We start from the raw sequence: 14,561 nt of genomic DNA on the forward strand, positions 1-14,561 counted from the left end.
ATTCAAGCTACAATGACAGACTTGCAGTCACACAGTAAGGTCTCACGAGCAGTCTGAATGTAGCAGAATGTTACTTCAAGGCACAACTCACTATTTTCCTGGAACAAACAGCCAGAAAGTTGCAGAGGGACACCAAGATTAAAAACAAGGCAAGACAAACAAAGCATGAGCAAAGCTGATGAGGAGAACAACTGAGAACACACAAATTCTTCAAATCATTGTTTCCAAAACAAAGATACTGCTCTTAAGATTATTAAGAAAGTAGAAGCTGAAGCAAACTGCTGCTCTGGGTGCCAACTGGCAGAGGGTTAGCACGCAAGATATTGCCTGCATGCTCACACTCCCCTTAGCTGGGGCCTCGTATCTCTGAGCTGTTGAAGGAGCACTTCACGTGACACCTTGACACGGCCAGATTTTTATCCACTTCATTTTGTATATGGGTAAAACTCAAATAAATGATCAAGTGAGAGCTGGCCATAAAGAAGTGTGAGCTGTATGTAACCCTGAGCTAGTTCCCACTGCCTCTGAACCTGCCTTCCATGAAGCCTCCTGAGCAAAGTTTCCTATGCTAAGGCCTCACTTCTTGTCTCAAAGTCTGCTAACTGGGAAAAAAAAAAATCCCAAGGACAACAACAGAAATTCACACAAAGCAGAAGCAAATCAAGTATACACACACTCTAAGAAAAGCCTCAGCTCTGGCAAATTCTTCAAGCGCGTGCTATTAGATGACTTAGAGAAAGGACTGCCAGAATGGAGCAATTAAGAGTCCAGGTTTGATTAAATTTGGCATTTAAAAAGCTTGTTTTCTCAAACATGTTTTGTGCTAATGGGGAAGAGCACAAATATGCATTTAAGTGCAGCTCAAAAGCCATTAAGCCAATGTGCATTAGGTGCCAAAGGTGTTTGTACTGCACACTGCAAACTTTGATCAAGTCTGCGTGGCTCAAAGAAAACTGATGTTTCAGCTTAAATGTTACAAAACAACTAAGAGTTTACTGTTGAAACTACTTACTACTGATTTAAAACATTAAAACCAGCTACCACCAGTTCTACAGGGCGAACATTTCCTTCCTTTGTTCACAATATGCCTACTGCTATTCCCTTTCCAACACTTTCTCTGGAAGAATGCCCCTTTCAGTGCTAATTCAAGGAAAAACTTAAATAGCCAGTTCTCTCTTGCCTTTTCTTTTTTTATTGGATTTATATTACTTTTCTCAGAGTGTAGCAACTGTGCCAAAAAAACAATAAAAACATTGTAGAAGCCTATTACTTTAACAGTAGTTATGATCTTGAATTCTCTTGTCTTTAAAGAGGAGCCAAGAAGACAACTCAAGCCTTACTCAAATTTGAATCATATGCAAACCAGCAGAGCTGCCTGATCAGTGTTTAGGACTACAGGAAATGCTGCTAGAAGCTTATTCTATAGAAACATGCCCTTCTATTTCATTTGTATGGGCCTAATAATCTAATTAGCAGATCTGCTGGTACTGCAGAAAGCCCTGACTCCATTGAGTGACCCTCAGATGATTCTTTCTGATTCCTTTTGAAGCCTGACAGGAATCTACTCAAGCACAAAGGTCTAGGTAGCCTGACAAAGTTGCAAATAAGGGCTCAGGTAGAAAGGATAGATTTATTTCTTGAAGCACACGCTGTCAGGAAGGTCTTATCTATGCAGTCCCACTATTTATTTTTTCCCCTCAACACTTCCAATTTGCACAGTCTAGGCAGGGACCATGCTTTCTCCACTGATCCAACTTAAGGCGTAATGTCATGCTTGGCATAGACAAATTTAAGGCTGTTGCTTCCAAACAGAGTGTTTTCACCCACTGCAGGCTTATACTGCCATTACCTTCCCTGTACTCACACTATTGATGCTGCTGCAGGATTAATTATCAGCTCGTTGCTCCAAAGCTGCACAAGTAAGATAGCACTGAAAGGTGCCTGGCAGACTATTTTGGATGGTTCTTTCAGAGATAACCGTATTTTCCACTCCTTCTGAAAGAAGAATTCATCCCGTTCCCCTTCTTTCTACCTACTGCTCTTTACTACTCCTCTTCCAGTCAGTTTTTCTATTTCTGACTTTGACAAAAAGGCAGAGACAATGAAGTAAACACCTCTGCTGTTCAAGTCTGAGAAGATCAAACTCAGAAGATCAACACTCAGCATCTAAGGAGCACCATTTGGCCAAACCCCCCAGGCTCAATGCAGAAGCAAATACCAGAATAAAAACTCACAAAAGCCCAGATACAGCATAGTATCTTCTGCAGAAAGGAAGATTACTTCAAGGGCTCCTTGGAAGTCTTGCATTTGTCTAAGCACAGGGGGGAGAAAATAAACACGTACACACCCCCACCAAGGAACTCTACTCTAGCAAGCCTCTCCTGAGTCAACCAAGTGCCTGTGGAATGCCTTTTTCTTTGACTATGTTTTTAAGAAATGATGGCAAGCTTTCTTTCCAATGAAGTAACTCCAAACAGCAAAACTATCTTGTGTGAAACAGCCAAAAAACATTGATGGTTAGGCAATTTTAAAATACTTCTTCATGGGTCTGTAGAAGCTAACAGTCTTTGTTTTATATGAAATACAACACCATGAAATGGAGCTGGCCACCAGATGGTAACAACTCCCAATGCAAACACAGCAGGGTAACAATCCCATCACCTAGAAGGTTAAATTCGGTTTTTACTGTGGGTCACAGAGTCTTATCTGACCCTATCACGAAGACTTGGGTTTCTTTATAAGAACAAAACGCCCACAGTTCCTCCTGCATGCGTGTTCATACACACTCATTCTTCTGAATCTTTGCTAATGTAACTTCCCAAGAAGCAGGAAGTCTTTCATTGCTCTAATGTGCATGTGTGATCAGAGTCTGACTTTCGTGCAATTTAAAATCACATTCCAGGTTCTGGATGGGATTTCATCTGCATTTCAATGCTACTGTTGCTCTGATATTATGCATCTTCTTTGAGGAAAAGCAAATTCCTTGAAACAAGCATCTCATCCTTCAGCCTCAAATCAGGCAAGAACATACACATATAGAAACACAAGGTGAAAAGAGTGAAAATGTCTCTAAATTTCCATGAATCCATACATCTTTAAGTCATTGCTACCTGAGAATAAAGCATGTGTGTAACAATGAACACTTGGTTCCCAATGACAATTGCTGACCAACCTGAAAATCTACAAACACGGAGCTTCACCCCCCTGGCATTGAAAGATATAAAAAGCATTAAAAAAAAACCTTTTGAAATCTTGACTTACGATCTTAAGACATAGATAACTTTAAGAATCTTAAAAGAAAAATGTATACCTCTTCTTGCGTAATTGGTATCCATATCCTTAAAATGCACCATAACAAAATCTGAAGACTTGAATAAAATACTTTCTAGTATGTCTTCACGTTTTGGCCCCAAACTGGATTCTGCAGTTTTCCGATGAGCAGCATCAAGCACTAAATCACACTAGTAAAGATAAAAAGAATATCCTAATTGGATACACCACACACTACTGGTAACTCACATCCTTGAAAAAAAAGCACACATTTACAGAAATTTGCAAAAGTGAATCTGCGTGTGTAAAATTTGACATGGATCAGTCAGAATAATTGATAATAAATATCCCAACTTAAGAATTGATTATACTGTATTTGTACCTTTCAAAAGAGAGAAGAGTCAAAAAGGAAAAAAAAAACACCTTACCTTAGGACTGTAGGTTTTAAAAACTCCTTCATATATACCACCATTTTTCACCTGTACTTCACATTTGGATCCCTAGAATGCAAGAAAAATCCAAGTGTAGCACTCTGTCAAGCCTGACAAATGACACAAGTGATTTTCTCAAAGAATATATATTTACAGAAGCACAATGGGTAAAAACAGAGCTTAGCTTTCAGCTGAATCTACTTTTTCAACATTCACCCATTTACAAATATGTCTCTGCATGCCACAGATACAAACACTTTGGTATGTCCCAGACTTTATTAAAGATCCTCACGGAAGTATTTTCAGCACACACAAGACTTTTGATTAGCTATGCATGCATGCAAACAAGTCTCTGTGCAAAAACAAATCCATGCATATGCACAGGTACAGGTAAGGTTAAGTTTTATCCCAGATTCCAGCTGCCATGGGACGGTCCGTATCACCAAGTTTTTAACACAAGGGGGTGAAGAGTTTCTATTCCCTGTATATAAATTCATTGCTTATTCATAATCTCTCTGGAGACAGAAAATTCAAAACACGACCAATGAGCGTAAGAAATCTGCCATCCCAAATATAATTTGCAGTTTTCCAAGCCAAAAATACACAATAGCTATTACTATGACTGTTTAAATTTCAATCTTGGAACAAGATGCCCACTGTTGAACTTTAATATTCACTCCATTATATTACAATTAGTGTAATATTTAACAATTCTCTGTCACTATAGAAACTGTTTACACGCCTTGCAAATATGAAGACTTACAACAACTGATGTAAGTATGTGAACCATTCTCATGTTTGCATAGATGCCATCAAAAGAAATCTGGAAAAAAAAATATATAATAATGAAGTTGTCATTTTTATGGGAAACACTCATAATTCAGAAAGGTAATGAGACAAGAACAAAGTCAGCTCTCAGCAGTAAATAGTAGCTGCTAGAAAGACAATGGTCAAAAAACCTTACTTGGTCAGTATACATTGAATTTAAGTCACAGCAAATGCCCAGAGGATTCTTACCCTTTCTCTGATCGATTAAATATCAGATCACCCTTAAAAACATGAGAAACCTTACAGTGTGCCTCAACCCAATGTAAACTGGGGTAGAACTCGCATACCAAGTCTCACAACTGGGAAGCCCTGCTAGCAGCCCTCCCTGGGAACAGGAACAAGGCACCTCAACTGCTGCAGTAGGAGAAATGTTCCCTGAACTACATCTTTGCAGCAAACAGACTTGATAACATGCACTAACAGGAGATGAAGTCATCAAGTTGTGAACTGCTAAAGAGCTACAAGGCCTATTATAAAACTAGTCAAAAAACATTCACCACAGTTCTAGAACATGGGAACCAATGTGTTTAAGGATGGTCCTGTGCTCAACACTCAGTAAGCCTAACATACAGAAAGCCTAACACTTCCTACTTGTGCATCACCTTTTTCACTGCTCTCCCTCAAAGCCTCTTTATTTTTACTGAAGAGACTCATTATCTTCAATATACACTTACAGAGGTAAACTGTAGTCCTTTCAGCCCTTCCTACTCCTGCCCCATTCCCTAGAATTAGTCATCCTTGAGAATCAGGCCACTACCAAATTAGCAAATATTTGATTAGTGCAGTTCAAAGATCCGTTTTTTAAATCAAGACCCAGATCTTCACCTTCCACAAAACATTCTACAAACCAAGTTACATCTAGAGTGCAACAGTGTTTTAGCCTCGACAATAACTAAAGCTACAAACACAGGTAACAGAGGCTTAGCTACAATAACATTGGGTTAGCTATTTTGTAGTAAAGCTGAACACAATTGCTACTTCACTTTAACATAGTGTTGTCTCACCATCTTCAGCCCTCTGTTTAAAGAAGTCAGTATAGAGAGTTTCCACAGAGGCAACACTTTTGAATCTGTTCCCAAGTTAAATTTTATCCATGTATTTGCAATTATAATCACAAGAAAGATTTTTATTGGCATGTTTCAAACGTGTAAGAGTTCCTTCTCTCCCCGTTCTCCCAGGAGACTTAGATCATAGAATCAGAGACTGAGATGAATGCAAGATATTCTACATTTTTTAAAAAAAGTCTAAAATACTCATTGAGGTATCAAAAGGAAAAAAAAATTATGAGTATTCCACAACGTGCCATTTTCACACTGCTAAGAAAGGTCATCAGAAAAGATGCTTCCTTGTATCTAAAGAGGAAACAACAAGGAAAAAATACTCACTGTGGGCTGAGGAGGTCCTTTGCCACTGCTGCGACCTCTGAAAGAAAACACAGACAAAAGAAACAATTAAGAAATGTTGAAAAGGATTGATTTCTTAACAAATAAGAATTCAAAAACCCAACTTAACTTTGTGCTGAGAATGAGAGCAAAGAGAACTCAAACTTAGCAGTAACGCAGCCTATAGCATCTATCCTTCAAATTACTGACCTACAAGCAATATCAGTAAATGGGTAAAAAGGTTACCTACAATAAATGGCAAAACAAAGAAAATACTAATGCTGTGTCATTACAAAAATCCAAAAATATTCTCTCTCAAGTAGAGTCCTGTAGCTAAGGGAAGTTCCAAAACCTATTGGTGCAGAGAACCTAAACTGCTTCACTGCACTTCCAGGCTCAGCCCCTCGCAGCCAATTCTCTAGGCCTGGTTTCTCCACACTGCCACCATCCTTCTCGTTGAGGGTCACCCAAACAGCTGCCCACAAGGCCCAGTTCTCAGTCTCTACTTACAGCTTATGTGCTTGTAAGAGAGCACCAGCGACACACAGCCCCTTAAAACCAGTAACCACACACAAATCAGTGAACACATAACAACCTCAACACTTCAAAATGCCTTTAAATTAACTCGTAGACTCTTAATGCACTGCAAACTGAGATGTAACAGTCTGTCCCTTTCAACTCAGCCCTAGAAGTGCCAACAACATCCCTGCAGCTGCCATAAAAACTCAGGCTGCCTGGTGTGCTTCATGTCCTCACATCCAAGCTCCCTCTGTACAAGAAGCAGCCCCAGTTCCAACCACTTTTTTGTAGTGATTAAGGTTTGTACCACAATAGGAAGCCCCACTTTCAAATCTTTCTTGTGATGACTGAGATTTGTATCACAATGACGACCCTAAGAGTGCACCCAACGAGAGTAAGGCAAAATGAAGTCTTCAATTTTATTTACGAAAACATCCATTTTTGCAACTGACTCACCTTCCAGATGCACATCCATTTGATCAGAGACCCAAAGAATCATGTTCATGTTTCAAAACAGTCAAACAATGCTGAAACCTAAACATCAAATGTGTTCAATTGCATCTGAAAGCACTGCGCTGTAGCTGAAGGCAGCTGTGCTCCAAACCATGCCCTTATTATGAGCAGGACTCACAAGCTGGCCAAGGAATTCTCATGAGCACAAATTCTGCAGAAATCAGCAAGTCCATCAGAGGAGCAGAAATGTCCATAGCAAGGAAAATAAAACAAAACCAAAGCCCCACTGACCTATCACCTGAGCAGTTGGAGAAAGCAAGATTCTGAGCCCAGTGTGCTGTCCTGTACAGCATCGCTCCCACCAATGACATTTGCTGATTGGTAATAAATGCAGACTTCAGATGTCAAGCTGACATTTTCAGGATACTTGCAGAGTTCTAATTTCATACATACCAAAAAAATTCTAAACCAAATAGCCTGTATTTAATTACCTATAAGCCTTGGCTTTCTAGAAGACAAGTCACAACTTTTGGCTCGCCCTGGTGACCAGCAAGTCTTACCATTGAGTAAGGCTGCCATTTATCAAATGGCTGCCTGCAGCGCAGTGCTGGAGCCTGCAACAGAGTTTCAGCAATATTCAGATGAACCACCCTCTTCTTTTGGGATACCATTCCACCAGATGCAAAATGCTCCAGTAAAAGGGTCAGATTCAGCTCTGATTCCTCCTCTTATCGTAATCCAATGTTGCAACAAAACTGCCCTGCAGGGAATATGGAGCATGTCCATAGTTTCCTCTATTGGTCCCAAGGCTTCAGAAGACATCCCTTTCTGCACTGCTCACAAAATGAAGTGAGAACGTGGTACCTTTGCTGCACACTCCTACTGCTAGCAACATGCATCCTTTGAATTCAACTAACTGGGTTCCTGGACTGGTCAGCAAGTTCAGAGCATTCTGTTTAAGCATTCAACCTGAAGCATCCTGGATTTTCCACCTCCTACGTTTCCCCTATTACCATTCCCATCACACACCTTCAAGAAGCCATCTGACCATGCACATCCATGCTGGCAAAAGGCTGCAGCTTCTGCATCAGAGCAAGAGAAAGGACAAATACTGAGCTTCTAGCCCTGCTCCAACCAGGCACACCTCTTTACAGACATAATCTCTTCTAGCTACAACTATTCAACAGCCTCCTCAAGTAAGACATTCACCACCATTTTAAACAAATCAGCCAATGTTCAATCAAAACCATATGCAAATTCTGGCTAAAACCAAGACCATCAATTTGAGGTCCATACCCCAACACGTGAAACTCAAGCTCAGACCAGCCTCTGACACATCTTTAATAAACTATATGAAAAATAAGCTAGGACCTTTACAAAAGCAGAAGGCAGATGGTCTTTGCCAGAAGCACTTCACCGCAATGCAAAACAGGAGAGCAAAAATGGAGTGAAATTAGAAGGGTCACCAGCAATCCTGCACTGCTACCTACATCCACATGGTGAATTAAAAATACATTTTGTATTGCAGAAATGTGGTTGAATGTAGGCCTTGGAGAAGGCAGAGCAACTTGGCAAATCAAACTTGCAACCCCATTCCAATGCTGCAGGGTAGGAAAGTCACACAGTCAGAAACTGCTGCACCAGACAAAGTAAGTCGACCAAGTAATTAATCTCAGTAGCCAACTCACTGCAGGTTAGTGCTTGTGCTTTAAGAGTGAAAGTCTACACGAGAGCTTCATCCCAAATGCTGCACAATAAACACCTTAACCCAGAAGCAATTTCCAATTTTTCTTCTATTTTTCAGAACATTTGCTATCCTGTTCCTCAATATCACACACCTCCCGTCCTGATGTTTACACGCCAAGTAGAGCATTCGTGTGAGCAAAACAAGGTCATGCATTTATGTTTTCACAGTTAAGTGAAAACTAATGCAAGGAAGGCACGTCTCTCCAGGATGTAAAGTTCTTTCCAGGAGCATCTTCACTTTGAGACCAAGAAACAGATGAAGCCACGCTGCAATTAATATCTGCAGCAGAAGTGCAACTCCAAAGCTCACTGAGCTTAATAGAGCAAATGGATGTTTCTGGAGCACTGACTGCATCACCACAGCTTTGAAAACAATTCAAGGATACTCTGAAGAACTTTCATTACAAGTGCAGAGAGCTGATAAAGCCTTCTTCTAAGGAAGAATTCAGAAGCACATAGCTCAGACCTCATTTAAGAACAGCAGTTGGTTATATAGGAGTCAAACGGACCGAAGTTGTCAAATTAAGACCATGCAAATAGTGCTGCAGTGCTGCTTTCAGTAGCTTTTCCCAACATTAATCACATCAACTCTTACTTTCTGACAAGAGGATGAGTTCTGCAGCACCCCATCAGATTGAGGCACCTGAGCCAAGTGTGCAGACACGGCCCACTGATGGACATGGGCACTGAGGAACCTTTGTATACATTGCCATGAATCAGCCACTACATTAAAACTTACTCAAAGGCAGGAATGGGGGAATCACTCTGAAACACATTCACTGCTCTAAGGAAAGAGACCTGCAGGTTACCCATTCATTTTGCTCAGCAGTTTAGCGCAGCTGCTGTAAGCCCAACACAAAGACATTAGAATGAACTAGAAAACCTCTGACTGATGTGTGACCAAACCTCCAGAACAGTCCCTTGCATTATTTCATTGCACCTTGGTGCTCAATATTCCCAGTTACTTCTCCAGAACAGAATGGACACCTCCTTTCTACCCTGTCCTTCAGCCTTTTGTGAGGTCAGTAACAAAGGCTGTCAAGAAAAAGGAAAATCAAAGTCTCAAAAGCAAGCTATGTAACATGGGATAATTTCAGCTTAAACTTCTTCATGGTTAAATTTATTAAAGCAGCAATAGACTATTTCTTAAAGGGCAGGTCCATTTTGGTAAGAAAGTTCCCAAACAAAAAGGATATTTTTTGCCACAAATGTAACCAGAGATGTAATCCTCCAAAACCAGAGTCTGGGGTTGGTTTGCCTTCAGCCAAAACCCCAATGGGGAAAAATAATAATAATAATAATGATAAAAATAGTTGCAGTGTTTGAAAGAAAGCTGATACAGATGCATTTTCTAATCATAGAATCGCTAACTTTGTTAGGGCTGCATTGGGGGAAAACCTGAACTAACACAGCAATGATTTATAATGGTTAAGATCCTGAAGAGCATGGCAGAGCAGGTTCACACAAGGTCTACATTTCCTCCAGTTACAGCTTAACATGGCATCCCCTTGCTTCCACAACCCTACTTCCCACCTGTGCCATTCTATAAACAGCCACCACCGGATGAACATAGAATTTCACTTAGAACCCATTTCATAAACACTCATTAACCCTTCTTGCTAATTTCTAGATGCCTTTATGGAAACCTTCTTTTGTGATTCTCTTCCCCAGGGTAAAAGGGGAAGGAGCAGCAATGGAAAGCCAACACCAGGATGTCCACATCTTTCCCACAAGATCTTACCTTCCCTATTACAAAATACATTACAAGACTATTACAATGGATATCTTATTAAAATTCCATTTAAAGACCATGGAGACACACAAAGTTGACTCCCCTCTCCTCTCACTACAAGATGAAGAAGGGCCAAGCACTCACTCCAGTAAGTACTGCAGTAATAAGGACACAGAAACTGAGCCCACAACTGTTGACTATCAAACAACCTTCTACTCAAATTGGAGTAGATTTGAGTCTACTTAAATTTGATGAAAAATTCAGCCATGAAATATAACCTTTTTTTGTACGTCACAAGAAAAGCACAACTAGAAATGCTAGCACTGCTGAGAGATAAGTTGCAAGCATGCACTATGAAGAAAGCTCTACAAAAAATGGGGGACGTTCAACACAACGCTTCCAATTGAAACCCAGATGCAGGCCTGCTAAAATCAATGTGGGTTTTTTATTTTCCCCAGACAGAAAAGCCACTTTGCTGTTCATTTACAGGACAAAAATTGCAACATGAACCATCTTTAAACTTGTTGTTCAAAAAAAGGCTTGACATCTCCTCAGGAAAGCAATGGGAAAAGTTCTCTGAAGGTATCCTATAGGGATCCATCAATACGAGTGCTGTGATCTTACTGAAACATCATTCAGAATTACATTAAAGAATTTATATATATATATATATTTTTTTAAGAGATTGGGAACACATTGGTTGTCCAGCAGCCCCGTTACAACTTCCCAAGTTCTGAAATGGAATCTATCCAACAAAGCTGATAGGAGAAACCAAACAGTCGTGATTTTAGAGCTTGACAAAGGAATCGTAGCTCACGGCTCTTCACCTAATGAGCCCAATGTTCTCAATAACAATGAATCTCCCTACAAAAAACCTTCTATAAAGCTGTAGGTTCTGTTGTCCTTCACTTTAACCTCCACGGTGCCGCTGGCTGTCAGCAAAGCACAGCCAACATCATGGCCAATGCAATGCCACATGCGGGAGCCATGAAATCATGGCACTGGGTGCAGGGCACTGCTGGTATTGGGGTTTCTTTGGGTTATTTAGGCTTTTTTTGGTCTGTTTTCCACCCTCCCAGCGCTCGTCCGGTCCCACAGATGGATAACGATGTACTGGTGGGTTTTTCAGGCCCGTGTAACAATGAAAATGCCGTGGACTCTTTTATTGCCAAATGCACAAAACTGGTTACAAATACAAGGCGAGCGGGGAAGGCGAGTGGAATACAGCTCCAAATGAGACTGCTCCGAGTGACCATGACCTTCAAATCCGCTCCCATCCCTCTCGGATGGCCGGGACACATAGAAAATGGGGAAAAAAAAAAACCAGACTGAGACCCCAAAATGGTGTTTTCTGTGCTTGGATCCCCGCATCCAAAGGCCGCGATCCGCCCCAAGGCGGCGCGGGGAGGGGTGAGCGGTAGAAAAAGGGCGATGTGGGGAAATGGAGGGGGGGGGAAAAGGTGAATAAAAATCGCGATGTGGGATAAAACATATAAAGCCCGATGGGGGGGGGGGGGCACCGGGCCGCGCTGTGAGGGGCGCTGTGAGGGGGCGGCGGGAGCGCCCCTGGGAGGGAGAGCGGGGAGCCCCGCGGCCGCCGCCTCAGCACCACAGCGTCTCCTCAGCGCTGAGCCGGGCGGGAGGGCCTCGCCGGGCCTCGGGGCTTCCACCGCACCGCGCCGCCGCCGCCTCGGGGTACAAAATGGAGGCCCCGCCGTGCCCTCCCCTCCCCTTTTCTCCCTCCTCCTCCTCCCCTCCCTCCCTCCCTCCCTGAAGGGCAACCCGCGGCCTCGCCCCGCCGGCACTGCGGAACCCCCTCCGCGCGCGCGGGGCCTTGCGCCCGCGCCCCGCCCGCCGCCATGCCGGCTGCACCCCCCCCCCCGCACCGCCCCGCTCCCAACCACCGCCCATGGGGGGGGGGAAGGGGGGGAGAGGCGGGATGGGGGGGGGGGGGATGGCGGCGGGGGGCGATCCCGGGGAACCCACCTGCCCATGTTCTGCCTCCCGCCACCCGATGCTGACGGCAGGCCGCCGCCTCCTCCTCCTCCTCCACTTCCACCGCCGCCGGGGGGTTTGCGGTTGTTGCCGGCGGGCTGCGAGGCGGCCGCCGTCTGCTTGAGGGACATGGCTGAGGGCTGAGCGCCGGGGCCTGCGCTGCGGGAGCGCCGAGCGGGAGCGCTGCTGTGTGTGTGTCTGTCTGTGTGTCTGTCTGTCTGTCTGTCTCTCCCCTCTCTCGCTCTCGGCCGCGGTTGCTCCCAAACAGTGCGGGGCGGAGGGAGCGGAGCGCGGCGCGGAGGGATCCGCGCGCAGAGAGATGGGGGGGGGTGGGGGGGGGAAGGAGAGAGGGGGGGGAGCGGAGGGAGGGAGAAGCAGAGCGGGGAGAGCGGGCGGAGAGCGGCCACGGGGCACGAGAGGGCGACGAGAGGGAGAGAGGAGCGGGGAGACCGGGGGAAGGAGCGGGGAGAGAGGGGTGAAGAGCGGACTCTTTACGGGAAGTCGGAAGGAGCTCGGCGGCGATGCGGCGGGTGAAGGGGCGGAGGCGGGGGAGCGGCGGACACGTGAGGCGGCGGCGGACGGAGCCGGGCCTTGCGCTGTGCGGGGCCGCTCCCGCCCCGATCCGCTCCCAGCGCCGCCCGCGGGTGGGCCCTGCTGGGGGGAACGGCTCCGCCCGCGACGTGCGGCCTGAAGGGGGGGGGGTGGTTAAAAAGAGGCCTCGAGGAGCCGGTTGAGGTGCGGAGATCCCCACGTGCGAGATTAAAGTGCAGAAATGCAGACGTTGTAATGGAGGAATTTAGAAATCTGAAATACAGAAATCAGAGTGTAGTGTGCACCCGGCTCTGCCATCCCGCTGCTGTCCTCTCTGCTCGAGTGGTGCTCCAATACATCGCTGTTAAAAGCCCGTGTGCACGCAGGATTAGTAAGAGCAGCTGTTAACCTGAAAACCAAAAGCGAAGTTGATTTATAGCCACGGTTACTCAAAATGCTCAGACTTTAATCTATTCATAGAGATGCTCTGGAAGTCCCGCGGGATTCGGGTGCAGTGAGAAGGAGCGATCCTGCTGGGCAGGCAGCATTATACACCTTGCTCGCACAGCTACAGTTCTCCCATGCGGCTCAAAGCTGTGGGTGGCAGCACGGTGGTAAAAAGATAACAATACTGAACAGCTTTCTTCAATTAGCATCATCCTTGTGCTTTTGATTGTTAAAACTCCTTGTTTTGCTTCGCCTTCCAGGCCTGGATAACCCTGTGGTTAACACCTTATGAGCAAGATGACAGATGCCAACACAAAGCATTACTCCATTGAAAAGATTTGTCCAAAATTGAGCTGGCAGCTTCAGGGAACTTTGGTGAATGTGCAAAACGTTTTGCTAGTGCCCAGCCACTGAACTAAGAGAGGACATTGAGGAGTTCTGCAGGAGGCAGCAGTGTGTGCAGAGGTGAGGGCAGCCAGCAACACTTCTACTTAATGCAAAAGCAGATGCCTGTTTCACTGCACGTAAGAATCCACTACACGACCTTAAAAAAGCGAAGAAACAACTTTTAGAGAACAAGAATATAGTACACATGATGTGTGTATTGTATTTAATTATAGCATTAAATTATATGTAGGCATGAAATCCAGTAGCACACAAAACTGCATTTCAACAAACATCTTCTGTGTCATTAGATTGATCCCAATGGAGCTCAGAGATGGGCCTTAAATTGGCACCACAGCAGCAGAGCTGCAGCAGGTGGCGAAGATGAAGGTCCCAAGCACACCTTGAAATGAACGTGAGTGAGCTACAGGTAGAGAGGGCGCTCTGTATTCTGCACTGCATTTCATTTGTATTTTTCATTTGATAAATTTCCCAGGAAGCGCGAAGAATTCTGACAGTAGGCTCTAACAAATCCACGTCCCTTAAGGTTGTTTTAGTTTTGTTTGTTTTAATGGAAGGGAAGTAATTACAATGCTTTTTCAGCTAAGCACATTACAGTGTGCAACAATCAGTCCCTGTGTGTGTGATGAAGGCTAAGAACCATTACAGAGCTGTGCAGCCGTGCTGCATGGTCCTGTGGGCAGACAGAGTCCCCAGTGTCCATGGATGTGATTGGTACAAGCAAGTTCCATGGTCAGAGATGGTTTCTAACACATGCTATGAACATACTAACTTAGATTTTGGGGTAACTGAGAGTGATTACATGAATAAGACTCTCGTGTT

At 44.1% G+C, this 14,561-nt stretch overlaps 1 protein-coding gene across 50 annotated transcripts in view; it reads right to left on the bottom strand.

Annotated features, from left to right (window-relative positions):
* The window catches only part of ATXN2 (ataxin 2), a 49,439-nt gene extending 36,812 nt beyond the window's left edge, over positions 1 to 12,627 (bottom strand). For all 50 annotated transcript variants that reach the window (XM_085555880.1, XM_085555877.1, XM_085555879.1 and 47 more), the window contains exons 1-5: positions 12,348 to 12,627; positions 5,915 to 5,951; positions 4,465 to 4,524; positions 3,699 to 3,770; positions 3,311 to 3,461 (exon numbers count right to left, since the gene is read on the bottom strand). In XM_085555880.1, coding sequence (XP_085412006.1) covers positions 3,311 to 3,461; positions 3,699 to 3,770; positions 4,465 to 4,524; positions 5,915 to 5,951; positions 12,348 to 12,487 — 460 coding nt within the window. In that variant the 5' untranslated portion in view covers positions 12,488 to 12,627. The remainder of the gene's footprint in view (positions 1 to 3,310; positions 3,462 to 3,698; positions 3,771 to 4,464; positions 4,525 to 5,914; positions 5,952 to 12,347) is intronic.
* Between the last annotated feature and the right edge of the window lie 1,934 nt (positions 12,628 to 14,561).

This window comes from Coturnix japonica, chromosome 9 (assembly GCF_054131305.1).
Source record: "Coturnix japonica strain WE chromosome 9, WE-NBRP24, whole genome shotgun sequence".
NCBI lineage: Eukaryota > Metazoa > Chordata > Aves > Galliformes > Phasianidae > Coturnix > Coturnix japonica.